The sequence below is a fragment of the Calidris pugnax genome, unplaced genomic scaffold (assembly GCF_001431845.1).
Source record: "Calidris pugnax isolate Ruff unplaced genomic scaffold, ASM143184v1 scaffold216, whole genome shotgun sequence".
In the NCBI taxonomy this organism is placed as follows: Eukaryota; Metazoa; Chordata; class Aves; order Charadriiformes; family Scolopacidae; genus Calidris; species Calidris pugnax.
The window spans coordinates 1,068,046-1,095,847 of NW_015090954.1; the positions used below are offsets into that span (position 1 = coordinate 1,068,046).

General features: G+C 43.1%; 1 protein-coding gene across 2 annotated transcripts in view; it reads right to left on the reverse strand.

Moving 5' to 3' along the window:
* The window catches only part of PLPPR1 (phospholipid phosphatase related 1), a 138,766-nt gene that overhangs the window by 6,055 nt on the left and 104,909 nt on the right, over window positions 1-27,802 (reverse strand). For both annotated transcript variants that reach the window (XM_014952006.1, XM_014952005.1), the window contains exons 4-5: window positions 15,311-15,443; window positions 5,417-5,667 (exon numbers count right to left, since the gene is read on the reverse strand). In XM_014952006.1, the coding sequence (XP_014807492.1) occupies window positions 5,417-5,667; window positions 15,311-15,443 (384 nt within the window). The remainder of the gene's footprint in view (window positions 1-5,416; window positions 5,668-15,310; window positions 15,444-27,802) is intronic.

Below are 27,802 nucleotides of genomic sequence, written 5' to 3' on the forward strand. Positions count from 1 at the left end.
CCACTCTGAAAAAAGACTGGCTCCATCCTCTTGACACCCACCCTTTAAGTATTTATAAGCATTGATCAGATTCCCCCTCAGCCTTCTCTTCTCCAGACTAAAAAGACCCAAGCCCCTCAACCTCTCCTTGTAACAGAGATGCTCCAGGCCCTTAATCACCTTTGTGGTCCTCTGCTGTACCCTCTCCAGCAGCTCCCTGTCCTTCTGGAACTGGGGAGCCCAGAACTGGACCCAGTGCTCCACATGGGGCCTCACCAGGGCAGAGCAGAGGGGCAGGATGACCTCTCTTTACCTGCTGGCCACACTCTTCCTGATGCACCCCAGGATGCCTTCTTGGCCACAAGGGCACATTACTGGCTCACAGTCATCAATTATTCTGTTCTATTGTGCGTATTCTTACTCTGACTTTCTGTTTGTCCATATTTATTTTCCCTTCTCCCTGATGGGACCATCGAATGTTCCTACAGCTGGCTTCCCCTCACTGGCTGGTGTTAAAAAAGCTAGCCTTATACCCAATACCATATGAAGAAGGGAAGGGATCCAGCAACCACCTCTTGGAAGGGAAACAAACAGGGGAAGGCAGATCTGACTGCCTTTGGGCCTGTGCCCAGGCAAAATTATACCTTCACCTACCAAGAAACTGCATTACTGGACTTCTAACAGCTGAATTTGGCACATCTCTGCCTGGGGAAGTGAAGTCTTCTGCCCTTAAATGTGCTGCTGAGCACATAATCTAAAGATGAATTCAGTTTTTGAAATGAAATATTGTGGTGTGTAGGAGCACTGGGAATGGCAGTAAGTGACTGGAGAGGGGTTCCTCTTTGCTTTGTTTTTCCAGCCCAACACCTGACTTGCAGCTGGTGCCTTGAAGTGACAGTGGGCAACTGAGCACTAGGAGGCAACCTTGCCCCAGCCTGTGCTGGCCGGTGGAGCTGCACCTGACTATAATGAAAACTCACGTTAAGGTCCTTCTTTGCCAACAATAGGAAAAAAAACATCATTGAAGTGCCACTGTGTGAATAATTACCGCCATCCTTCCACCCTACGCGCTTCTTCTAGCAGAGGCCAATTCGAAGGAGCAATAGGGAGCCAGGTCGCTCTCCTGTTCCCCACCAAAGCACTGCTGTGGGTTACAGCGTCCCAAGGCAAAGCATCACCTCCAAACTAATAATGCAGTTCCGCTCCGACAGCTGCAAACCCTGGCTGCAGAGAACAACCCATGCACACTTGTCTTCCTTACAGGCACGAGATGAAGCTGGATCTTTGTGTTACCCACACGGGAGAGTTCTCCGTATTACAGATGGGAAGCACCTAACGTATTTGGTGTTTCACACCTCTCGGCAGGCAAACGTAAACTTGCAGTAAAGAGAACATTTTTAGCAACGAGGGTAATTAACCATGTGAACAGATTGCCAAGGGAAATCCGTTAAACCCTCACGAGGAGGGTTTAAAACAAGACAAACTGTTTTCCCAGAAGGTATGCTCTAGTGCGTCCATAAATCACACACTGAGCTCAGAAATATCTGGGAGAGCTTCTCTATTCTGGTCAGATTTCCTGGTCACTGCGGTTTGATCTTTACTGTCCTGGTCCCTAAAGCCAAGATATTTTTTAAGTTTCTCACAATCTGTTTACGCTTTCACTTACAGCATGTTTTCAAAGCCGTGTTTAAGAGCCCAAAATCTCCGTGAAAGCCACTTACATTTGATTTCCTACCCACAGCAGGTGTTTTGGAAAATTTTCCACAATGCTATTTATATGGTAAATTTATTTAAAAAATTCTAAATGTCAAAACCAGTTGATGGGTGTGAGAGGGCAGAAGGGAGTATTAAAATATGTGAAAAACCAGAATAAATAATATTAAAAAATAAACTACATATGATTTAACTATATAAATTATTCCGTTTCTTTGCTGTGCTCTTATCAGTACACTCAAGCAGCATATTTAGCAATGTGCAATGTGTGATAGTAGCATTCAGCCTGTGTGTAATTTCTTTCCCATCTTTTTTAGACAAACAAAAGCATAGAGAGTTAAGGAGGCGTTTTGTTTGCAAACTTAAAATAGACATATAAACATGTGTATATGTATATATGCAAATATATGCTTATATATATTTAGAATGTATGTTATATCTATGATGATAGAAGCAGAGTGGAAGAAGTCTGTCTTGTCCTTTCAGCAGAAAGTGGGGATTGGTGATAGTTTATTTTCCTCGGGAAGTTCGTTTTTTCATACCAATACTGGAAAATTCTGTGTTGTACAAGCTTTAGAGACAATCTTTTCCTTTACCGTAGAGATTTCTACAGTAAGAGAGAAGCAGAGCCTTTGACAATTATGTGTATTGGAGAACACTATCCAGTCTCCTCGATGCTCAGTGCAGCTGCTCAAAGTGCCAAGGCCTCCATTTTCATTAATTAGTCTAGGAGGTGTTAATACAGAAATGAGAGAAATTGTTGGTGGGGTCATAGTGGCCTGGGCTGCAGAAGGGATTTCCTGTAGCGTTCTCTGCTATTCAGAATTTCCCAAACATTGAAAGTTTCGTGTCCAGGTATATTTTATCATTCTAGTCTAGTCAAGAAGCAACCCACTCAGGCGTAAAGAGAGATGCCAGGTTGTGATCCAGTGTAACGAGGTAGAGCCTTCTAGCCAGATGGAGGTGACAGAGAATTACTTGTGGATGCTGCTAAGCAAGAACTTAGTTGAAGGATCATAAAAACACTACCAAATGGTCAACGTAAGTGATTAGTTGTATCTTTCAACTATAGAGACCCTGTTGTGATCATAAAACACTTCTCCTTGCTTTGACTCGAGGCAAACAGGAGGATCACCAAGGACATTTACCTTCTCTCTGCAATAACAGGTCCTCTAGTTGTGCTGATGAAATACTTTAATTTTCTGTGTTCTGGTTGAATGCTACCCTTGTAATTTACTTTTCCATGACATTTCTCAGAAGTAACAGTTGTTTAAAGATGATGTAACTGGGATACCCATATGCAACAAGTGATTTTATCATCTGGTTTTTCGTTTTTGCCAGAAATGTTAATGAATTTTCCCTTGGGAGAGATACTTAGAAGCATGTGTTTCTAACTGTACAGCAGCGTGTACTATGTACAGTGACTGCCATCTCTTCCTGCCATACTTCTGGAAGACTAATAAAACCTCATTAGATGCCATTCTAATTTCTGTATAAGTATGGAAGCCAGGGCTGCCAGCTGTTTTCTCTTTGCTCTGCTTTAGGCATACAAGATTCACCTCTGCCTGCAGAGATTGCAAAAGCAATGCTTTGGGTTCTCCTCAGCTTCTTTGGCAGGTGACAAGAAAAAGCTTAGTTGATGAAATATAAAATCTGGACTATAAAAAAACCCCATGAAAACACAAAGCCAAACCAATCACAGTGGGCGTGCTGTCACTAGCAGACTAATGAACAAATCAGTGCAGAGTCATCTGCAGAGGATACTCAAGGTTCAGTGATGGGATCAGGTTCCCAGATCTCAATAGACAGTTGTATGATAAAAGACAGTGTCTGTGCTTATTCTATTCTCCTGCCTCCTCAAGTTCAACCTGTCTTATTTTTCTTGCTCCCTGGCTCAAATCTTTATGCAAAATACAGCTATTACTAACCAAATTTCTCAAAAAGCGGTGCACAATTATTAAGTAAAGCTACATCTGAACACTGCATTTCTTGTGTAACATTCATGCTAATCTCAGCTGACAGGCAGAGAAAAGACAAGTGAAACATCTCTAGTGCTAGAGGGTGTCTTCAGGCAGAGAACTGGGCTAAAATTGGACTGTAGGCTGAAATGCCTTAAGGGGAGACTTTTATGACCTTGCAGCTCAGAAATAACCCCATGTCCTCGCTCCATCTATGTGAGGAGAAGAGCAGGCCCACCACAGGTACTCTTGAAAGACCAGGGTTCAGAAACACTGAGCTACTGGGGACTTCAGGAAGGAAAAGCATTATTCCCCTTCAGTTGTAGAAATTAGCCTCTTTGTAGAAGACTTGCCTTCCTAGGAAATAAGGGAGGTTAGGCAGGTGAAGTCCAGGGAAGGATGTAACCAGTTTGGGGCTGAACCAGGACCAAGTCTGATCCTGGAGCTTCCACCTAAGAGTTCATCATGAAGAAAACAGCTGTTACAACAATGCTTAGTTTATCGAGAACTGCATTTCACACACAGTTGTTTACTGTTTGGAAATAATGTGTGCAAAATGTTACAGGTTTTTCAAACACTCCTCAACATATGCCGATCAAAGGAGTTACCAATTTATACCTCCATTATCATTCAAGTGCTATTCAAGTGCAAACAGATGGGTATTTAAGCAGCAGTGGGTAGCCCTTCATTTTATAGTAATAATGTGGTGGTTTATTCATCTACGACCAAGACCCTGGTAAAATATTCAGTAAATACCCCATCATTAATAAGTTTAAGGCTTTTCTGAAATCCTGATGACCTACAGACAGACTCTGCCACTCATCTGAGCAAAGTTACTGGGGAAAAAAAGACCTAGATAGGCCGTTTTGAGATCAGAACCAGCTTAAGTCCCTGGATCTAAATGGCAAAACCATGGAGGTTTTCTAATTCATGAGTAAGCTTCTTGGATCAGTTTTCAAACATCACAGAAACTTTAGCCAAAGAACACAAAGGAGCAGCCGATCTGTTTCACTAGATGTTTTAAGACAGACAATTTCCTTCCTGACAGTATAGCAGTGTCACCTTGTCAAGATGTCAACTAGGGTCCATTTCTCTGTGATAACGGGCAAATTCTGTCACTGACTTTTATTACAACTTTCTTTGCACAGGGAATTCAGGTCCTACACAACAGGAGGAAAATGCATCCTGGTTCAGCCTCCCACTGAAATGGCACAATTTACATTTTAAATGTTCTTCAACAACCCACATCATGTGAACAGAAGAAATAGTAGTGATGCAGGAGCTGTTAGAGCATCAACTTCATTTTAGTGCTTATGAGACAGGGGTAGGGAGAAGAATTTTCACTGAATTTTTTTCTCTGAATTTCACTGAATTTTTAGAGTTGGAGGGGACCATAGAGATCCAACTCCCCTGCTGAAGCAGGATTGCCCAGAGCATGTTAGAGCATGTTACTCAGGACTGCATCCAGGCGGGTCATGAATGTATACACAAACATCTCTGAGAAAATTAGCAGCAAAGACAAGATTAGGACCTTGTGTCTCCACATTGTACAGTGCCTTGAAAGCAATGAACATTTTATTTCCTTATAGTAGGATTGGTAACACAGAGAGAGAGAGAAGGGGATTTTGCCTTACAGATCAAGAGAAAAGCCCTCCCTAAAACAGTCTCCTCTTTCTTCAAAAACCCATTGTAAGAAAAACAGCCCCACCGTGATGCACATAAAGAAACCTACCTCATACCAGTTAGCAACCATCACCGGCACTCACCGTGGCATATAAAGCTGAGTAGATGCTCAGAGCAGCATGTTTGGATGGGAAGGATCTCCTCGCCTTTTCAATCACCTCCACGTCCCCAGTGCAGATGTTGCCGTTGTTTATGAACTGGTGGTGGGTCCGGCAGTCGTTTCCAGTGTAGTTGGGTTTACACACCGTCAGGAAGTAGGGAGCCAAGTTCCCCGTCACAACCTGGCCAGCGTTTACAAATATGTCAGTGGCAAAAAGTCCAAACGCAAACACTCCTGCGAGGGAAGGTTAAAAATAATAATTAGTCTAACAGACTTAAAAAAAAAATAATTACCTTGGTACCTGAAAGGGTGAGGCATCACGAGAAGGAAGGGAGCAAACCCTGAAGTTACTACCATGAAAAAGCCCCTGCTGACTCCAGCTGAGTCCGGCATCAAAGGCTTGACACAGAAAACCTCAACCTTAACTCTGACAGGTGCTTAACTCAGCAATTCCAGAAGGACTCAGAAACCAGCTGAAAACTGTTTTCACATGTGCCTAAGTACTTTTGTGATTCAAGCGCTGAACAGAATAGATTTCACTGAAAACTCTGCACCTGTACTGTGCCTGTGAAGTTTCCACTATGACAAAGGCTCACAGACTGCAGCCAAGTGTCGTGGCACATGAGTTATTAAAAAATATTTACGTATTTTTACCATCTATGAGCCACAAAATGGCAGTATAACAGCTCTGAGCCTGAAAGAGCAGTATAGTGATAAGATACAATACTGCACTTATCCTAACATGACTATCTAGTGTCAAGTACCTTTCAGATTTTCACTATTCATCGTCCTGACATTACAAAATTAAGATCCTGATCTAGCAATATTTGGCAGGTCTTTTGGGAATCATCCTAAAGCTTTGCTCTGGAAGGCATTTCCACACAGTTGCAGCTCAATTGATGTCACTGGGAGTGACATGCTCCGCAGGAAGCATTCACTTGAACCCAGGAGTATTTCCAGAATTATGGAGCATCCCTTGCTCGACACTGCAGTTCCCACATCCTCCACTGACTCCTCACGACCATTACCAATACCTGATACAGCTGCTATGAAAATATACGAGAAAATATATGAGAAAATATACGAAATTTACTTGCACGTTCTGCCTACAAATCAAAGGGACAGCACAGCAGGTTTGCAGAAATGCCAGACCCAAACATTCCGAAAGACTAAGTCAGATCCCCTTTCCCCCTTCCCTAAGGTGGACTAAAGAAATCACAAAAATTTAGAACAAATAAACATTTACTTTTGGTGGGGTAATGTTGAGGGCCATATTTTTGCTTTCTCCCTCACATAGCTCTGTAAGCAAAGGTCATTTAAATTCTCAATTAGCTGAGATTGCTAAACATCACCAAGAGCTGGAGCTCCAGGGAAAACATCTTAGGAGAGCAGTGATAAAATCTTAAGAGCTGGCAGGACCATGGTATAACAAATTGGCTGCTTATTCCTACAGAGTTTAAAAAAAAAAAAAAAAAAAAAAAAAGAAAAAAGATTGCCATAGCCTGAGAAATAAAAAATATCAGGGAGTCAGCAATATAATGCAGCAGAAAATGCTTTACATCAACTTTGCAAGAATCATGGGTCATTCTGCAGATATTATCACCCACCATGCAGCTAGCAGAAAGCAGAAGGGCTACAGCTGGCAGAGTCAGGTCCTTCTAAACACAGGACACTTTGTGCAGACAGTAACACGAAATAAAACCCGTAACTAAGAAATGGACTCATTGTACGAGTGTCAAGTGGGGCTTGCCAGTGCCACTCGCTGACCGAGATGGTGTGGTGTGATGGACACACAGCTGTGGTGTGACACAGGCTCCTCACTGGGGTACCAATGGAGGAGAGGGGAGATGCTTGTCCTCACCAGACTTCCCTGCGGCTTGGAAGGAGCTTTGCCACAGCAAAGACAATTTTGGGGACTGATTTTATTACTCTTCACTATATGAGTCTACTATAATTCATTATTAATGAAAAGATGCGTGATCGTGGATTTAAAAAGCCAGTAGTGGTCAAAGAAGGAAGTAGCCTTCCTCTGGTTCCAGACTGTAGGACTGGCCCCCCTCTTTTTACTGGCATGACAGTCTTTTCTCTGTTTATCTTGCAAAGTGTCTGTGTTTAAAAGGGAAATGGAGACAGTATAGGCACTGCTCCTTTACTTCCTTTATCCCTCTGCTAATATTTTAAATTTATGGTTTTCCACAGCCAGCAGAACTCCTATCTCCATTAGCCAGCACACAAACAAGTTCAAATGAAAAAGGCAGTAGCTATCTTTTCAGCCTGGCGAAACAGCAAGTTATGCTAGAAATGAATCCTGTTCTAGATACTGCTCTTTGGCCGAATTCTTAATTTTTTTTTTGGCACAGCTTGCTTGAAATAGCATCTTTTTGATGTGCTGTGCAAATCACAGGGAATGCAGTGAGGATTATTACCCAGCCCTTCACAATACTTAGAGGAAATCTAAGAACCAGGCAAACACTGCAGCCTGGTCCATGGTCTTTATCGCATAAGCAACTACAAACCAAGAACTGAGGTGTTTCAGAAAAAGCTCATGGGCTTCACAAAGTTATTTCAATCTCTAGGCTGTGCACAGGTACAAAAAAAAAAGAAGTTTCAACATCTGTATATTTTCAGCTCTTGGTAGCCCTGGAAGTGCTGGCCCAGCCTCAACTCCTGAGCACTGCAGGACTCTGCGGAACATCAGAGCACGCCATGGTTGAAACCTTTATCATGCTCTGGCTGTGATGCATATTGATCACTGTAATTTCCCTCTTGCAGTTCTGCCAAACTGCTCCGAATGAGAATTCACTACAGCTATGAGCAGCAGCGAATTCGGCTAGCAGGAATTTAACCCTTGCCCATCACACATCATTTCCTCTCTGGAGACTTTGAGATAGGGCTGGCTGTAATTGATTTAAAGGCTGTAACACCAGTGAGCCTGGGCAGTGGCGGAGAGTCCCCTGATGGTTTTTGTACCTCAGGAATCCATCTGTTCAATGGATTTGTTCAATGACCTACAGCAGCTAAGCTAACTGACCAGAACACGAGAATGCAGTGACGTGATTGCCAGGTTTTTAGAGACAGACAAATTGCTGCTGAAAGGCTTCATGGGAAGGGCAACCAGCCCCATCTCTTCAGGGTCACACAGCTGAAGTCTGTGATATAACGCCACAGAGAGAGAATGGGAGAACATGTACCTCATCCTGGCTTTGACACTCAGATGTAACAGGAGCCAATCTCATCCCACTAAGGAGTGAGAGTTTTATCTCACTGTGCTCATTCTGTCCTAGAAAACTTTAGAAACCCAGAAAACCTTTCACTGGCAGTGAACTTTAGTCTAGAACTTGGCATATGCTGAGAGAAGGTGTAAACAGTGCAAGACACGTGGGAAGAAGACCTACAGCCTCTACAGCTGGTTACTGGCAGAAAGGATGGAGAGAGGTTAATTTCATTTACGTAATGCCTCTCCTTCCTTTCATCTGCACGTGTCACACAGTCTGGCTGCACAAGGAGGCATAACAAAGGAGCAGAAGCTATTTCTGGGAAGGTTTCCTGACTTTGTCACTGTTCTGGCTCTCACCTGTCACTGTGTGCGTCAGGAGCAGCCAGAAAGAAGAAGCTAGAAGGCAAACCACTAAGCAGAATGTAACTGGGGGAAAGACTGATTTAGGCTTTACTCCCTGATCCTCTCTTTAGCTGCCCCAGAGTCCAAGAACAGGCAAGGAAAGCCCTGTTCAAAAATGCTGAGGACAGAGAACATAAACCTCAGATATTTCCACTTCCATCTTACCTGAACTAATACTTGTCTTGGCAAAAGAATCTAAATCTTCAGAAGCTTCAATTTTAAACGCTTCAGCCTTAATTTCTCCACTTACATCTCCCCCTAAATTGCTGCCAAAAAGTCCTCCAAGCACAAACCCATAATTTCCAGGCTCTCACTCAGATGCTACCCTAACCGTCTTTCTCCTGCTGAGCTCCCTGTGTGGCTGTTCATCAGTGTTACCACCTCCAGCTCTGTTTATTGCTTCTGCTAAAAGAGACATCTGCCCTGAAGTAGAATCCAGCTCTCCTTGCTCACCAAAACCTTAGGACAGCCCTGTCTTCTCCCTGCAACTCATGCTCATGCTCTCTCTTCTTCCACCCTGAATCTCTCTAACGTCAGTGACTGCAGCTGCTTGTTGACTCCATGGAAACTCTATCACAGACATTTAAAACGTCACTGATTTGAAACAAAACAACAACAACAACAAAAAACCTCCACCAACAAAAAAATAAACAAAAAAAACCCTGGGAGTTGTAGAAGCGCAGCTGAAAAGACATCAGGAAGAGAGGAGTGAGAAAACAGTGGGTGGAAATGAGAATGAGGAGGTAGAGGCTTTATTAGAGAAAAACCATGAAACCCTTAAGTAAAGTGACAAAAGAAACAATGCATTGAATGGCTCATGAGACATCAGAAGCTGTGCTCTTTAGTAACATATTGTCATGTCTTCTCCCAAGTGCATTTATTTAGGCACTCCTCTCTCTCCCAGTGCCCAGTCAATTATCTGAATTTGTCACATTCAACCTAATCTGCTCAGAAAACGTTCGTATTACAGATGCACACTCACACTCCCCCAACCCTTTTTCCAACCCTGTGTTTTCTAAAGAATATTAGAGTCTCTGTGGAGGGAGTTCCTGGAAGGACTCATGGCTCTATGGAAACGCCGATTCTCAGCCCATCTCTGAAGGTTTTGCTCTAATAGTCCTGTGCATCCAATAAAACCATACATTTATAGCCCTGTGACTCAGACTCTGCTAAACCACCCTTCATCATTATATCTTAAAGGGTGGTGTTGAAGGAGATCTGTATCATTAATCCATTTTACAACTAAAGAGATGCGGAGGTTGCCGGGAAATTTATTGTCTGTTGCCATGGGATCTGGAACAGGCTCAACATCAAGAGTCTTCCCAGCACTCGTAGCCTGGATTGGCTTTGATCTCTCAGTGAAGACCACACAAAGCCCACTGCTCCAGGCATCTACTGCCTCTGGTGCTTCACCAGTGAGTGTCCTGCCTGGATACTGTTCCCTGAGGACATAGGAAGGAAGATGTGTGGTCTGAGCATGCAAGAAGAAATTCAGTTCCCAGTCCAAAAACACTCTGGAGCCTCAAGACTCCTCCCCACAGACACGCAGCATTTATTTCTCCCTCGCTGCTTCACAGCTATCATTTTTGCATCTAGACAATAGCCAGCTCAGAGCTTGGCGTAAAAGGGACCAGCAAGGTTTGATTTGTCCCCAGCCCAGTGACCTGTTTCTCCCTGTGGAGGTTCCTCAGTGATAAAAAGGGAGATACACAGCAGTTAAAGCTGCTGTAGCAGTTTAGGTTTGAGGCAGCACACCCAAATAATACAGCTTGAGCCCTGCTGAAAGGCAGCCAGCTGATAACAGAACATTTGCCGTTTCACGGTGAACTTCAGATCTAAAGCAGGCAGAAGGATCAGGTCAGGAAAACTACGTCCTGCAGCTGCCTAGGGGATTGACATCAGAGCTCTGGGGTATATCTATCCTATTACAATGAACTCAATGCCTGTATAAATCTTGTAAACCTTTATTTGCTGAACTAAAGCCTTAATTTGCTGAAATAAAGCCCTAATTTCATTATTTAGCTGCCCACTGTGAGGTGTCACCATGCTTTAAATTAAGCTGTCAGCAGAAGCTGATTTGCGCCATTTGTTAACCGCAAATTATGCAGCCCCAAAGTAAAAGCCACTGGTAAGAGATTCACAAAGCACGTTGCATTTATAAATATCTGAACTGGAGAGAGGCTACTTGCGTGTTATCAGGGCTTTGCAGGTATACAACTTAATCACACGGATTAGAACCCTAATATAATGAAATGAAACACAATGCACACTCTAGTCATCCTGCCAAACAGAGTCAGGGAGGTCTGAATCCATGATCCTGGGGGTATGATAGCAGTGTATATAAACACACTAAATCCTTGACTGAAACCATTCATGAAAGAATGGTAAAATAATTTATAACCTCTATTTGCAATATAAATGATGAAGTAGAACATGGAAGCAAATGCAAGATGGCAAGATTTTAACAAATTACTGAATGGGAAACTACCACAAGAAAGGGTGAATCATAAAAATACAAAACATTGTGTGTGCTCAAGTTGGGAGACAGGGAGAAGAGGCAGAGGCCCAGCAAACAACCACTCTTCCCCCCTGGTTTCTCAAGGTTTCTCACAGCAGATTTTGGCAGCATAAATTCATAATAAAACTGCCGGGAGTGGGGGGAAAGGATGGAGGAGAGATGATGTGACTAAAGAATAGCAGAGCAGCACCGATATTTTAAACAGAAAATGCTGCTCCAAAAGCAACTGCACACCGCTTGTTTGACCTGAAAATCTTCAAAATAAATGTCCGTGGAAGCAGCTATGAAAGATAAAAAGGAAGATGGAACAAATTGCAACATCTATCAAAGTCTGATGTTTCCGAGCTGAGCCAGCTTTTTTCCACTGATAAAGGAATTGATTTTCTAAATACAGGGAACATAGCAGGTTTCACCGATGTAGGTTGCACTGAAGGACTTGACAACAAGTTTGAGAGGCAGCCATTCACCACACAAGCAAACATCTACCCAGGTGCAGAATTTGTGCCTGGGCCAGGAAGCAAGATGAAATTTTGGTTCTGCTTCCTGTGGGCAAAGAACCAGAGAGGGATTTAAGAGAAAGGTCAACATTCAAGGTCTCCACTAAACTAAGGAGGGAAGAATCTTAGAAAGAGGCAGCTGAAGAGGGCATGACGAAAACAAGGAAAAAAAGAATAAGCAGAAAGCATAATAGGCAAGATGAGACAAATCAAGGAAAAGAGATATGGAGCTTTGCCAACATCTCAAAAGAGTTGTAGGCTTTTGGTTTCGCTTAATTTTTTGCACCATTGTCAAAGTGCAAAAAAGTCCTGCACTCTTTACACATGAAGAAAAAACAAGAGTGGAAAAGGCTCATCTAGCAATCAAATCCAGAAGATCCTGGGGATATAGTTTGAAAAGGATGCTTATCTTTCACATCACCAAAAGATAGTCTGGAGTCTCCCTTTTTGCTTCTCTTCCATTACAAAATCTAAGTGAACGTTCAATGAAGTGTCTATAACTTTCTCCCTGTTTTGTGGAAAGCACATTTCAGCTAAAACTTCTCGAAGCCCCATCTCTTCCCAGCAACTCTAGTTACGGAGTCAGGGAGGGAGAAAAAGCCTCTCTGCCTTTCAAAAATATGGAAATAGCAATTCTCAAAAGATCTCCATGATGTGTCTTGCAGGGTCAGGAGCAGTGTTCATTTTTCCTGAGGCATGAGCACCCTGATACAGTGAAGGATTCTTCTCATCCTTTTGAGCAATACCATCTGTAATGACTTACAAGGCAATATTCCATGAAGCTCAGTTACTACTTTTTGCATGTCCTCACTTAAGACTCTTGCTCACACATCTGGGCCAAAAGAAATCATCAGATGTGGATATTCCAATGAATTTGAACCAAGATCAAACTGGCAGCAAACTTCTTTGCAACAAGCCAGGCTGCTTGCTAGGCTATCTTGGAGAATAACCAACTTAATCAGCTCTGTAACTTATGGCCCTCGAGTTTGCCAACAGAAGACACACGTAAGGAAATCCATGTATGAGCAACCTGGCAGTCTCTCCAGAGCCAAGCATCCTCTTTTTTTGGAGTAATCAGCTGTATGGAGCTAACATCCCTGATCATACAGCATGGGCTACAGTTGTCCAGTCCAAGTCATGTTTGCAAAATGCATGGAGAATTTAAATGAAAAACGTGCAGTTATTTTTTAGTTCTTTTCATAAATTATTTCAGCCACTTTTCAACAAAGTCAGCTTCTCTCATTTTTTCTGCAGAGGCAGGGAGAAGGTTTCAGAAGAGAATAAGCAAACAATCAACGAAGTTTAAGATGAGACCAACACTTTAAGCCATTCCTAACAATGTTAACTCCCATTTTCTCAGGAAGAAAAATAGAGCTGCAAAGCCAAGATTGTTTTCTCTAGCAGGGTTTATACCCTACTGCTCTCTGAGAGTCCACTGTGTCATCACTATCTCCTTCTCTTCCACTAACAGAGAAACAATAGAATGAATGTTTAAGAATAAAGCTAACTGTATAAGAAAACATACAGAGCAAGTGCTTAACCTCCATGGTTTAAGCTCTTTTAGTGCTGACCCCGCAGGCAAGAGAATTTGATCGGGACTTTGCAAAATGCTGAATGTGCTGGAACGGTCAAACAGCCCTGGGTGGTCCGGTGGACTCCAGTACCCTGCTTCTCTCTTAATGGCAGTTTACCATCCATCAATATATCCTAGAGGTTATCTGAAGCTCAAGGGTATTTTACTTCTACCTACATTCCCATGTCTTTTGTTTTCAGCAGCAGCACATAGGCCAGGCCTGAGTAGTGAACCGCAGGTGGTTTGTCTCCACCCCCAGTGTGGGAGAAGGTAGAAAAATATTTAAATTCCTTACTTCCATGCATAAAGCAGGATGCACAAAAGGAGGAGAGGGAGAAAGAAAAATATGGTTATTCCTCCTTTGCAGAATATATTTACTACTGGCAAAGTCTTAGCACAGGAGAAGACTTTCAGGTCCATGCTCTGAGCAAGTATCCATGCCTGCAGCCAGGGCTCTGCTCCATGGAAGCAATGCAACTCTTGCCATGGTCACACCAGGCATTTTTCTTCCAGATGAAGCTCAAAAATTCAGCAGTGACAGGGACAAAGCGATCCAGATATTTTCGGCTTTCTGTTCCTTTGCTTCCTTTAACTCAGACCCAGCACCCTCTAAGACACAATGTGTAAGGATGCTTTATCTCTAAGAGTATACAGGGAGGGAGGTCCTCTGTGGACAAAGCCCCCCTTGGTCATTGGGATGACATATTTACCACTGGCCCCCACCAGCAGTGAGACAAGCCATCCCATTCCATCCCACGCATGAACTCTGGACTTCTCATGATCGAGTAAGGAGGAGGGAAACCGGAGCCCCTTGCACCTGCAGTTCAGAGCTGCTGAACTTCTTCTTACTCTGCTGTTCCAAGGAAGTAGCAAGTGAGCAACATCCCTCCTCATTTCTAAAGACCGAGGGGTGCGGTTTGGGTAGTCATAAATGGCTGTGAACTGGGGAGCCATCAGAGGACAACCAGTTTCTCTGGCAGTGCCACAGAAAGGTGCAATGCTGTTCCTCTTCCTGCTCCAAAAGAACCATGGGATGGTCCCCTCGGTAAGGTCTCACATAGGCATTTTTTCCACTAATCAACAGTATGGAAAAGGCATAGCGGCTTGCAAGCACCATATAAAGCAACCTCCAAATGGTTTAGTAACAGAACTTCTTCATTCATTTCTCAGCAATTAAACTCAATGAAAGCTCTAACAAAAAACCAAATACAATAAAAATAAGAACGGTATTTTGAAGTGGGCTCTGGGCTTTTTTACACTGTGCTCAGCTGAACATTATGTGGCAGAGCTATGGATGTTAAAATTAGAGCTGAAAAGAAAAAAGCCAAAGAGATGGGCTGGTGAAGACCAATTTGTAAGTAAAATGGGTAGCTTACACAGAATAGCGATGATGGAATTATTCATATAAGGATTTGATTGGCATAACCTTTCTTCTAAGGGTCCAGAAGAAGCATTAAGCTCAGCAGAATAGGATATAAACCAGCTCCAGACAGCATGATATGGCACATTTTGAACGTTACCTTGCAAATCCCGAGGGGGACTATCCCTCTAAGGTGGAAGACGCCTGCAAAGATTTCACAGCTTAATTAATTTTGTGGTGTAGATTATTAGGATGTTTCATTCTGTTTTGGTGCGAACAGGGACTAAACTTGCAGTACTCAGGTGCTTACCTATAAAACGTATTATTCTTCGAAGCAGTGGGTTCAGGTAACAGCACTCTCCAGTCAAAATAGTTTTCTCTTGAACAATCAGGGTTTCTCGGGTTGACTTTATGAAATACATGGATATCTCACCAATAAAAATCTGCCAGAAAAGGGAAAGAAACAGAAGGTTAAAAATAACATAAGCAAACATTAAAACATGGATATCTGGCACCAGACCGCAGAAACTACTAGACAACAGTCTTTGGGACTACACAATCTCTTTGGGACATTGCACTGCCATGGCAAGGTGACACTCAGTCAGTTGAGATGAACTGAAACAGACCCACCCCTCAGCCATGAAAAGGATATGTCTTTCTCCCACTCAGTGGCAAGCCACAGCAGATTTTAGGCCTTCTTATACTAACTCCTGGGATATAGGGGGCAAACAGAGCTTTATGAATACTGTGGATCACAGAATCACAGAATGATACGGGGTTGGAAGGGACCTTCAGAGATCATCTAGTCCAACCCCCCTGCCAGAGCACGGGCACCCAGAGCTGGCTGGACAGGAACATGTCCAGGCAGGTTTTGAATGTCTCCAGAGAAGGAGACTCTGCCATCTCTCTGGGCAGCCTGTTCCAGGGCTCTGCCATCCTCAAAGTAAAGAAATTCCTCCTTATGTTGAGATGGAAGGTCCCTTGTCCTGTCGCTGGGCACCACTGAAAAGACTCTGGCCCCATCCTCTTGACATCCATCCTTTAGATATTTATAAGCATTGTAAAATCCCCTCTCAGTCTTCTCTTCTCCAGGCTAAATAGACCCAGGTCTCTCAGCCTTTCCTCATAAAAGAGATGCTCCATTCCCTTGACCATCTTCCTAGTTCTTCACTGCTCTCTCTCCAGCAGTTCCTGGTCTCTTCTGAACTTGGGAGCACAGAACTGGACACAGTGCTCCAGATGCGGCCTCATCAGAGCAGAGTAGAGGGGGAGGATGACCTCCTTCACCCCTTGGATCCAGAAGCTCCCATTTTTACTGAGACTGGCATGGAGTTTGTCATGTCCTCCTATTAGCATTTAAAATTTACTGACAGTGTAGACTTCATAGACATCCAGGGAAGTGGGCAGAATTCTGCAGACTTCCACCCCAATGTTTTCCCAATGATCCTCAGCAATATTGGGTGCTTCCTGCAGCCTCCACACCTTCTGAAACTTACATTCTTCTAAGTCGGCCAGGTAAGTTACAGAGCTCCTGCCAGCACTGAAAAGAAATTTAGATGAAGGACATCCGTGCAGTGGAAAATGATCTGAAGTCACAAAACTTTCAAGGAGCTCAGTGAAAATTCTGGCCAAACGCACCATATTTGTACTAATGAAGGAAAAAGTGCCAGGGTGAGAGATTCTTCCCACAGGAAAAGCTGCAGCAGCCACTGGTACTTACACAGGAGGAGTTCAACCATTTGACCACAGATTGCATACGCCAGCTAGTCTGAGGGCCTAAGGATGACTTCTGGCCTGTTTTACTTATTAAATGCACTGTTTTATTTATTAAAACATCAAAATCAAAGTCTCCAGGGATCCATTGATCTTGATGTTAGTGGTGCTCATGTATTACATATTTTTTTCTGCAATCAGAACTTTCATGCTTTCTGTAAAAATGGCAACAGCTTCCCACAGGAGTAAGGTCAGTTTTTCCCAAGCACTCATAATTAATTTAAGCCTGTTGCACAGAGGTCCACCTGCCCTAGTTAAAGCTGGACAGAATTTGATCACAGGCTTTAGCAGCAGCGAAGGTCCACTCACAGCCAGCACCTCTCAAAATCCCACCTTGCACTTTTTGTCATCAGGCTTCAGAAAGGGAAACTGGGAGCTTTTACAAAGAGAAAGTTTGTCTTGAAAGTCTTTAGAAAAAAAAAAAAAAAAAAAAAGCCAGTCCAAAGTGGAAGAAATAAGATTTTAAAAGAGGAGCACTCAAAAGAATTAAATTAATACATTATTATAAGACAGACAAGGAATTCACAGTGCTAGGGAATGGTCAGAGAAATGCATAACAAAAGTGTGTGTCTGTGTGCACACACATGCACAGAGACATCCAGAATTAGCATAAATATCAAGGAACTAGTCTTAGTTCACTTTGACGGCTGGAAGGGTATGCTGTTTCAAGGGCACCAATTTATCCTTATTAAGCCAGATGAACATCCTTATTGATTATTGCCATTCAAGCCAAGTATGCTCAACCTCTTTATAATTCTAACCGCTGATGGCAAGAGATGTGGAGTTGTAAAATCCATGTCGATAATGGCATCTGGGGGCGGGAGCCAATGCATGGGAGCCGCACTGAAATATTGCCTTTATCCCGTTTCACTCCATCTGCTCTTAACAGAATTGGCAAGCAGTTCAATAAGCTCAGCTCACTAACTATGGGGCTGGGAATTAAGAAAAAGACCATCTGTGCTAAAGCAGTTTAAAAGTGACACTCTGCTTCAAACCGTTTATTATTTGAATTACGATAATGTTCAGAAGTTTGAATTGATGCTTCGGCTCTTTGTCTGCCTGGGGCTGTACGTACACACTGAGAGACAATTCACACCCTGAGGAAACTACGCTCTGTGAAGACATGGGTTAGTGGGCTTCAAAACAACCAAACTTTTCAAATAAGAAAGACTTAGGTGTAAAACACATTAGTCGTCCTTCTTTAACAATACAGCCATTTTTGATGTTCCTTTGCATCAGAAGTTAACAAACATTTTCCTGTTTCAATTCCCATCTTTATTTCTACAAATTTAGCTGCCTGGCATACTCCTAGCAACTCTCATGTGGACAGAGTAGTTCCACTTAGATTTAGTAGCAAATTTTTACCAGGGTATAAATCTCTTCAATTCCATTCCACTGATTTAAGCAGAGTTATCATATATTTCCTACAGTATAACAGACCAAATGTGATTTTTTTTTAAGTGAATGATGCCTTTGATTTAATACAGAGTGTATAGTAATAATGCTGCATTTGTGAGGGGATATAAGATGATACAACGTAACTGGACTACTCCTATGGTACCATCTCTGTCACTGAATTTAGTTGCCTGAATTTGAGGATTTTGTTTCCTTGCACGTCTAATGTGAGCTCTAGAAAGTTCTAGAAAGAAAATTCAGTGGTGGCCTGCGCACCAAGCTCTGATAGCTAATTTAGCTGTGCAAAATTGAACACAGTCTGAATAGCTCCTCAAAGAACTGACGTGTTTTGTTTTGTTTTGTTTTGTTTTCTCCAGGCTTTTCTGCAGTCAGTTAACTCTGCTGATTCTCATGATTTAAAACCTGACGATTCTGCATGAGCAGGGTCTATACCCAGCCAAGTTGTCCAGCTGGCCTCCCAAAATCAATCACTGACACTGTTAAGTACCTTCGCTTCTGCCAGAACAGAATCAGCACCCCAGGAATTGGTACAATCCAGTTCTAAATCTGAAATCTAAATATAGATACACAGATGTGGGTAAAAAAAGAAAACAGCAAGCAAACTACTAATTTTATTTCCGTTTGGGAAAACAATGCAAGATAATGAACTGCTGTAGCATACCGGCTTAATTAGATGGCAGAAATGGCAAGAAAATTGCAGTGGAGTTTGGGTACTGAAAGCACAGGTGATCTGCAGCCTGAGGTGATGCCAGCAAGAGGGAAGCAAAGGTAGTGCCACTGGATGTGACTTAGTTCTTGATTTCCTGAATGCAACAGCAGCTCAACTACACTGAGGTTATGTTTACTTAGACACTCTTGCTCACATTCCTTTTCATTTTACCATTGGGTAAAAATACTGTGTTGACACCCCAAAGCCTCAGTATGTATTAGAAATACCTACTCAGCAGTCAGTTTTCTTCTGCTGAATTCAACCTGCCTATGATTCTATGATTAAGAAAACTTCTTCAGTTAGCCCTGCCTTCCCATTACTGGCAGCAAATACTTGCCCCTCAACATTCAGCTCTCCAAAACCTCCACTGCTCATGCTTTACTTACTTCCTGGCTCTTCCTGAGCAAAGAGATGGATAAAATGATCGCTCCCATTTTCCCCTTCAACAGCCTTTTGTCCGTGATGGATTTGAAAATGACAGTTCTTCAACTTGTGAACTGACATTTTCAGACAGTGAAATATCACATCCTCCTCTTTCAAGTTCTCAGCCCGAGTACACAATACTCCCTGCACTCCTGTGCCAATTACCCACAGTTTGTTAACTTAATTGTCAATTTAATCAACAAAACAAAATAACTATTGTATTTAAAGGGACATGGAATGTTGATCTTACCTTTACATTTTTTCCCCCCCTATTAAAACTTTCTGATAAGCTCAGAGTCTCCTTGTGAAATGATTCTTTGCACAACTGCATTCTAAAAATAGATTGGGGTAAACTAGGATAAACTAGGGTAAACTATCTAGGAATGAATCTGTATTACAGCCAAGAGGAGGTTGCAGAAGAGCGGCATCCCGGAGCAGTGATCCTGCAGGAACTGTGCGGTGGGGTGAGGGTGGGGGGCAGCCTTGAAAAGTTATATTCAGTTTAGAAAAGCAATAATTGATAGTGCTGACAGCCAATGATGGGTATGGCTTTAAGACTTTTGTTCCTTTTACTACTTTACTTTTTGTTCCTTTACTAGCAAAGATGAGGACTGCACCCCCGCTTCACTCCCCTGCCACGCTTTGTCTTACCTCTCCTCCAGGAGCCAAAATCTTCTTCCTTAGCCATGTTTCTCCAAACTGCTGTGCACGGGCAGTGCCACAGTTGGGTTCGTCCTACGAGTAAGCTGTCTCACCACCAGTCACACTGCTCCAGCCTCACCTCCCTTCCTCCCCATCTACATTTGAAAACTCACTACAGCTCCACTGCAACTTAGTCAAACTGCTCGCCCCTCTTCTCCAAGGAGATCTGGCCCTGACTGCCTCCATGCAGCCCCACATCGCTGCTGGAGGAGGCTGCATCTCACCAGCCCTCCTGCCTCTCATTCCCTCATTCACTCAACTCAGGGGTGACAAATGGGAAACGCTCTTTTTTCCTTTTTTTTTTTTTTTTTTTTCTCTTCCAGCTTCTGGATTCCTGCGACTGCTTAAAAATATCATGCTTCGTTTAAAAAAACAGGGAGGAAAAAAAATTTAGTTACTTTTTATTCCACGGTTGTGGGAAAACCCTGAAAATGTGGTGGTTTAGCTGAAGACTACATCAGCAGAAGGCAAATATAGGTAGTTTTTTTTTTTTTTTTTTCACGCTTTCAGCAAGCACCAGGGTTGTGTGAAAGTTGCCGCAGACAGTTTTCATTCCAGCTGCAATTCCCCACAGATAGAGAAGGAGGAGTGTGAGCGTGAGCCAGGGTGCATGGAAGGGACACAGTTGTGCCCACAGCCTGGGACTGCCTGACATCTCCCCGTGAAACAACGTCCTTCTCCTGCTTTCCATGAAAAAGTACGACTGGTGGCATTTCTGATCACAGCAAGATGATGGAGATCCCATATTAGGAAGAATTATGTGAAGTACAGGCAGGATCTGTCTGTTTTTTCTATGCATTAAGTCTACACTATTCAGGTTTCTGGGATTTTTAAAATATTTCAACTTGTGTACCCTAACAGCATCCTTGTGACACAGTCAACCCTTGTTAACACCACTTTCTACATAAAAACTGCACCTGGAGTCACGCTATTTCAGACAAAAATGGCGGCAAAGGAAAGTGAACTTGGGTCTTGGGGCATCATTGCTCTCAGTTCTGGGCAGGTTGCAGCAAGCTGGGCAAAACTTCCTGAATGATCTATAAGGATGCGTGTGGCTGCATTTTTGATGCCACAAATAGAAAGAACTAAATTAACCAAGTCACTCACACAGCAGCCAAGGGGAGGAGCAGATACACTCTTCAGGCTCTGTGCGGGAGCTCATAGCTCCCTTCATCTGTCATTAGTGAAAAAGCAGAAAATTCTGCATGAGGGATGCAGAGGGGCAGAGTCACACAGGGACTGAGCTGGGACAGGGTCCCTGAGGCCTCCAGCCCAACCCCTACCCAAAGCAGGGCCAGCACAGACCACAGCCTTGAGCACTCATGTCACGAATGTCTTCAAGAACAGAGACCCTACAGCCTTGAGGGGGACACTGTCTCAAGTGTTTGACGACTGTCATTGTAAAAAGATTTTTCCTAATATTTGATCAGTTTCTTTGCTTGCAGCTTGTGTCTGTCGCAGGGTTGCCTCTTGTGATTTGAACAGCCTGTCTCCATCTCCTCTACAGTCCCCGCTAAGAAGATGGCTCATATTGACCTTCACTTAGTGTTGTTAGTTCCTTAATTCCTTAGATCTCTCTCTCAGTTAGCCTTATGTCCTGAGGGTTATTGATCTGCCATCCTACCTCCCACCTGCAGGGCCAAATATTGACACTGCACAGCTGAGACTCCACGGTCAAACCTGAGCGGCAAACACAGATCAACACTTGTACTGAGAAAAGACACCTTAGGAGGCAACTGGTCAATGAAGTCTGCCCTGGCACCCTCTCCAGGACACAGCATTTCTGCTGTCACCTGCAGCTAGGACCCTGACCCACGTCTGCCAGGGAGGGCAGAGGTTTTCCCTGATAACATCAGTACCATCACTGGTCAAGGGGACTAAGGGCCAGCAGAGAGTTTTCTCAGATAGATACTCTCTCACCTTTGCCATCACCATCTAGACAGGTCTTCTCTAGCTCACAGGAACCAGTGCTGTTATTTCGCAAGTGGAAATAAAGCAATAAAAGGAAACGAAGCAATGCCTTCAGCTGAACATTGCAGAGCCAGCTCACCCACAATCTCCTGAGGAAAAAACCTTGATCTGCATTCAATTACTTTTGATATTCCGGTTTGGGGCTTTTTTTTCTTTTCCCGTTTGTTTTGTTGTTGTTCAGTGAAAACATCAGTAAAGAACAGTTAAAAGTCCATTTCCAGAAAAAGAAAAATGTTTTCTTTTATTCCACGTCAAAAGAGCCGAAATCGACAATTTGGATTCTAGCCTGCCCAAACCCCACAACTGGGTCTTGTCATTGTGCTCAAAACCCCCACAATTTACTCTGGTAGAACTATACTAAGTTCTAATAAAGAGAAGACATTTTCCACAGCTCTGCATTTTTCCTCATAAACTGGAATGTGCCCAGGGCCATTACTAAGTCCTGGAGACACTGGTGGTGGAAGCGCCTGAACGTGTTACACCAAACAAGCCAGGCATATTTATTGTTTTCCAGAATGGTGTGCAAACATCAGAATACATAGGTTTACATAGGGTAACAGGCACCCCTTTGCCCCACTCCCACGTATCCCAGCTTATCATTCACCACCTCACAACCTGGCTCCCTCCTTCAAAAGGAGGGAGACAAGCCACCACTGGCAGAGGACACCCGACAAGCCATGGACTTCCTCCTTCGTGAACAACCCCAGCTCCATTTCCTGACAAGAGAAGGAAGGTGTAAGCAAATAAATGTCCTTGAGTGGAGATGCCCCTGCTCTGGGACCAAGCTGAAATGCAGACCAGCCCTGAAAGCCAGGACCACGCGAGAGCCATGTGTGGTGCATCTCCTTAGGAAAGGACCATGTCCTTCCTTGAGGAGGAGTAAGCGACTGTAGCATAGGAGTCTGTGCTTTCTGGCAGAATTGTCACCAGCAGAGCCCTGGGATTTCTCCTTGGAAAAGCTGGGAAGACACTACTGTAACAGAGCTGCTGGTTTTCCCAGCATCTGCTAGTGAGCTGCCACAGGGGAATCAGGCAACAGAGGCAGAAATTCCTTGGCTTTCCTTCTAGAAATAAATCACTGTAATAACACGGTTGCACTAAGCCAAAGCTGAGGAAGCAAGGTGGCAGAGAGAATAGGAAGGCCATCTAAAAGAATGATGCTTCTGGATGTTGAGAGGCGAGAGCAGACTGCAGAGAGAAGTTCGAGCAGATAAATTTGATCAACACTGTAATTCATAATCAGGCCAGTTAGGTTTGACGGATTCCAACATGATCTGAAAACAAATATTCCTTTGCACAGATTAATAGCGTTGGCCAGATGACAACGCTGCCACTTCCATGGAAGGAAAGAAATGGAAGGAAAGAAACTGAAGATTGCATGAAAACAGCAGTGGCACTTTCTATTCTAATTTAAGGAAAGAAAGAGTGGTGCCCTTGAAGCTGCCGCTGCTGTTCAGTATTCATTTCAGTGAGCTGGCTCCTCTCCTAAGCCTCTCTGCCTCTCCGGGGCGGGTGGATGGATGACTATGGATGGAGCAGTGCGGGCAGCAGCCCTGAACTCTGGAAGGATTGTTTAGTACCAGCTGGGGAACTGGCTGATCTGCAGCAGCCTCTGAACGGGGAAAGCCAGTCTTGAGGGAGGCTCATGAATGTGGTGGAGTCACCCCGGGATGTTTTATTACGGAAATGTCTTGAAAATTTTATGTTTGTGCAAAGCAGCTTGTTCCGCTGTAAACATTGTTCTCATGAAGTTCTCATATTGTCAAAAATGAAAAGAATTATAATTTCTTGGCCCTCCCCGCCCCAATATTTTGGAATTGACAGTGCATTGAAATATTACACTTTATCCCAGGCTCTGCCTAACGTGCTGCTGTGGGACAGGTCACTTTTAAATTCACCAGACCTGCGATCATGGAACGCAAGCTCCAGTGCTTACACTTTCAAGCTGCTCTTAATTTTTACATTCCCTGAGTAGAATACCTATGCTATATTTACCTCCAGCAAAAGTTTTGCATTCTAAGAACACCGAGTCTGAAAAAAAATTACAATTATTCTCTGGCTAATTTCACCCTTCCTGAAGTATCTATAAGCACCGAATGAAGGACTGTCTGACTAAAGCTCTACAATGCTGAGGTCAGCTACCCAGATGTGCAGACGTTGCTGTAGGCCACCTGAAGCCCAAGACTTTTTTGGAAAGTTGGAAACTTCAGATCCTTTGAAATGCAGTGGAGGCAGAGATGAAGATCTGTGGTATTCTCACAAGGCCACAGAGACAAATATCCTCCTTCTCATTCCCCTCCCCTGACCCTCAGACACTGGCTGGGAGGTACAGTACCAAAGTGCTTGCTGTGGCTGCCAAGGGTGGTACGTTCCTGTCTGCAAAAATTAAAATTAATCAAAGCTTCTACTTTACCATGAGACAAGCTGAAAGCACCCCTATACCCATCTCAGCCTGACAACAGGAATACGGGAGATTTAGCACTTGTTCACTAACCCACTGCCAACAACATCAGTACAACTGAAATCAGCCTGCAAGGAGAGGAAAGTGTCTGGGAAAAATAAATTTTAAAAAAAGGCATTAGAAAGAGTTGGCATAAGATGAAGATGAAACCTTGTTTATCTTGTCAAGCTCTTTAACGCACCAGAACCTGCAGATTTGAACCTACAGGTTCAATCCAAACTAGACAGGATTCCAGGAATCCCCCTTTTCTATCAGTGTCAACAGCAAAATTTACTGTTTGAGTCTGAAAATGGGGATAAATAACTAAATCTTAAATAAAATGGCCCATTGTTTCTACACAAAGAAGAATAGATTTTTTGTTACGTAGGTGCAATTTTTTACTAAATTCACCATAACCTACTACTTTGCTGCAAAGATGCTAATACCACCACACTCAGAAAATGAAAAATTAATAAAGCAGATGAAAGCCTTTGACCTATTCTCAGTGGAACATTTGGGAGAAAAATGCATTTCACAGAATGGAGTCAGGCATACATGATTTTCATTTATTTAACACTGTTGTCATGAGATTCAGGCATCTCCCCTGGCAAGAAACTCTCATTATCAGAGACTAAGAAGTCATCCGTAGGAGCATTAAAAGAGTGTTTTAATTCTGATGTACAATGATTAACTACCCAGTGTAGCAGAAAAAAACAGTTAAACGGAGTCAGCAGCATCACATGTTTCAAGAACAACAAATAAAACTGCAGAAAACCAGGTCAATCTCATTTATTTTGCCACTAAAAGTGCAGGGAAATGCACATGCAGTGGTACCAACCCAAAACAGCACTTCTGAGAAGTGTTGTCGGGGAAGAAATAAAATACATGCATTCATTTTCCCCATGGCCACTGTCATAGCCAAACGCCCGAGACACAAAGATATTCCATTAAATTCACAAAGATGCTCCCTTTTGGCTCTATCACACCTCACAGCTCTGCTGAAATCTGGGCTTTGAGTCCTCTCCAGACCTGTGCACGCAGGATGGCACTTAAAGACTGCTTGTGCCTCAGATGATGGAGCTTGTACTGACTCCTAGACTATTTTCCATAGCTCCAGAAATGCCTTTAACTAAGTACCATGAGTGGTCCCTCGTTGCTGCTGGGTTCCACCCCTTCTGACAATAATCACTCCTCTTGTCCTGTGGGGTGTCAGGAAGGACAGTGGCCATACGCAGGCAACACAGAGAGAGCAGATTTTCTTCTCTAAATCCTCTCAGCCAAACCGACCAATTTGCTGCCAGAAAGTGAAGCAACAAGTGTCTTGCAGAGGGGAAACAAGTCGTTGTAAGGAGGGGCTGGCATTACCTTTGGCTTAAGTCATTTCTTCCTGGTGGAGCTGCAGGGTGACAGTGATTATTCTTGAGAGCAAAGTGTAGAGAGTGAAGGTATAAACTTAACCCACAGCTAATGCACACAAAGCTCCCTCCCATGAAGCACAGCTGTGTGGGTTCTTTTGTTTGTGGTTTGTGGTTGTGGTTTTTTTTTAATTGGGTTGTTGTTTTTTTTGTGGTCTTTTGAGAGGGGGTACAATTATCACAGTATAAATAGAAATGGCTGCACTTGCTCCTTTCACTGAAATCTCTGGGAGATGCAACTGGATCAAACACCTCTTTCCAGTCTGTGACAGCCCAAGAGAGGAGCAGCACCCATTTGGGTACTGGGTGGCAGCTGAGGATACTCACACCCTGAGTGCTCTGGCCAGCAGTGAAAGGCAAAGGCAGAGTTTAGTGAGACTCTGAGCTCACCTTCCGTCTCATTTACTAGCTTTCTGTTAATGAGCGTTGCCAAAACTCAGCCCTCAGAGTCAGCTACCAGCTGAAGCAGAAGCTTGAAATTAGCCAGCAAGGAGAGGAAAATCTCTCAGAAAGAGATGGGAATGAGAAGTAAAGTGAAATTTCTCACGTAAAGACATTTTGCTGAGCACCAGTCAGGAGGACAGAAAAAGATCCCTCTCGTGTATGCTCTGGTTGAAGACCAGCCCAGTGCTAAGTAGTAATACATTAAATAATTTATTAATAGTACAATACATTAATAAAAATAATGCATGAAATAACATATAAATACTTACTACATTAAAAAAGGAAAGAACAATGTTTTCTCAGGAGAGTTTGGTCTGCTGTCTCCTTGAAGTTGTAGACAGAGATCACAGTGAAGCATGGTGTAAAGAGCCCTGCGCTGTCCCTGACCCTTCTTTTCTAGCCAAGGCAGTAAAGTGTCAAAAAGTACAGCATAACCCAAGAAACAGAGCTTATTAGCTCATATCCAGCACTGGATCTAATCATCTAGGGTGGGTACTGTACTTCTGGACCCAGGCTAGCACTTCTGTATGATAGAGTCACACCAGCTCCACAACACACTATGCTGAAGGTCTCTCAAGCACCCAAAAACTTTCTTTGACATTCACTACGGTCTTTTCATTCCTTGTGTTTAACGTGGGCTATGGAAACTACAAAACCAGCACTGCTCGTCTCCTGAAGAAGACTCCAATTCAATTTTTCACACATAAGAGTACCTAGGAAAAACTTCTTGGGTCACAGAAAAGAAAGAAAATGCTGATCCAGCGGAGCAAAACCTGACAGGTTAGCAGCAAACTTTGGCAGAGCAAGGATTTAAACAGAAGATGCAAATAAAGATCAACATTCTCATTACCACTTGCCTTCCCCTCCAACACCAAATCGCTGAATCAAGGGACAAACCTCGCACTAACTTCATTGTTACGGCATCAAGGCATGGTAGTGACACTCTGTCTCCTTTTACAAACACCACCTGTGAAAGTTATTTCCCTAAACAATGGCACTATATTTATGGGGGGAAGTTGGAGAAATATAGTATTAATTTTTCCATTTGCAAATAATATATCACTGCAGCACAAAGTAAAACAAAAGTGTTCACATTCAATTGAGTTTCAATACAGAAAATAACAGTTACTGTAGAGGATTTTCATAAACTTATGATGTAATTCAATCTAAAAGCCCCACTCATTTTCAGAAAGTGTCCTGTACCAAAAACTATAGTCTCTTCTGCAGATCCCTTTCACATTTCTTACCACATTCTGTGTTATGCTGTTTCATGCATGAACATTACTGCAGACCAAAACTTAAAATGGACTGTGGTGCAGCATCCATCTTTCACAAGTAAATATATCATGTACAGCTTTAACCAACTTTTGAAAAGGATGCAAAGCAAAGTTATAAAAAAAAAAACCTAAAGATAAAGAAATAAAGAGAAAGAAATAAAACAAAGTACATAAAGACACAGTCTGATAGGATTTTATCAATGTAATTACAAATGCAGTAAAGATGGCTCTT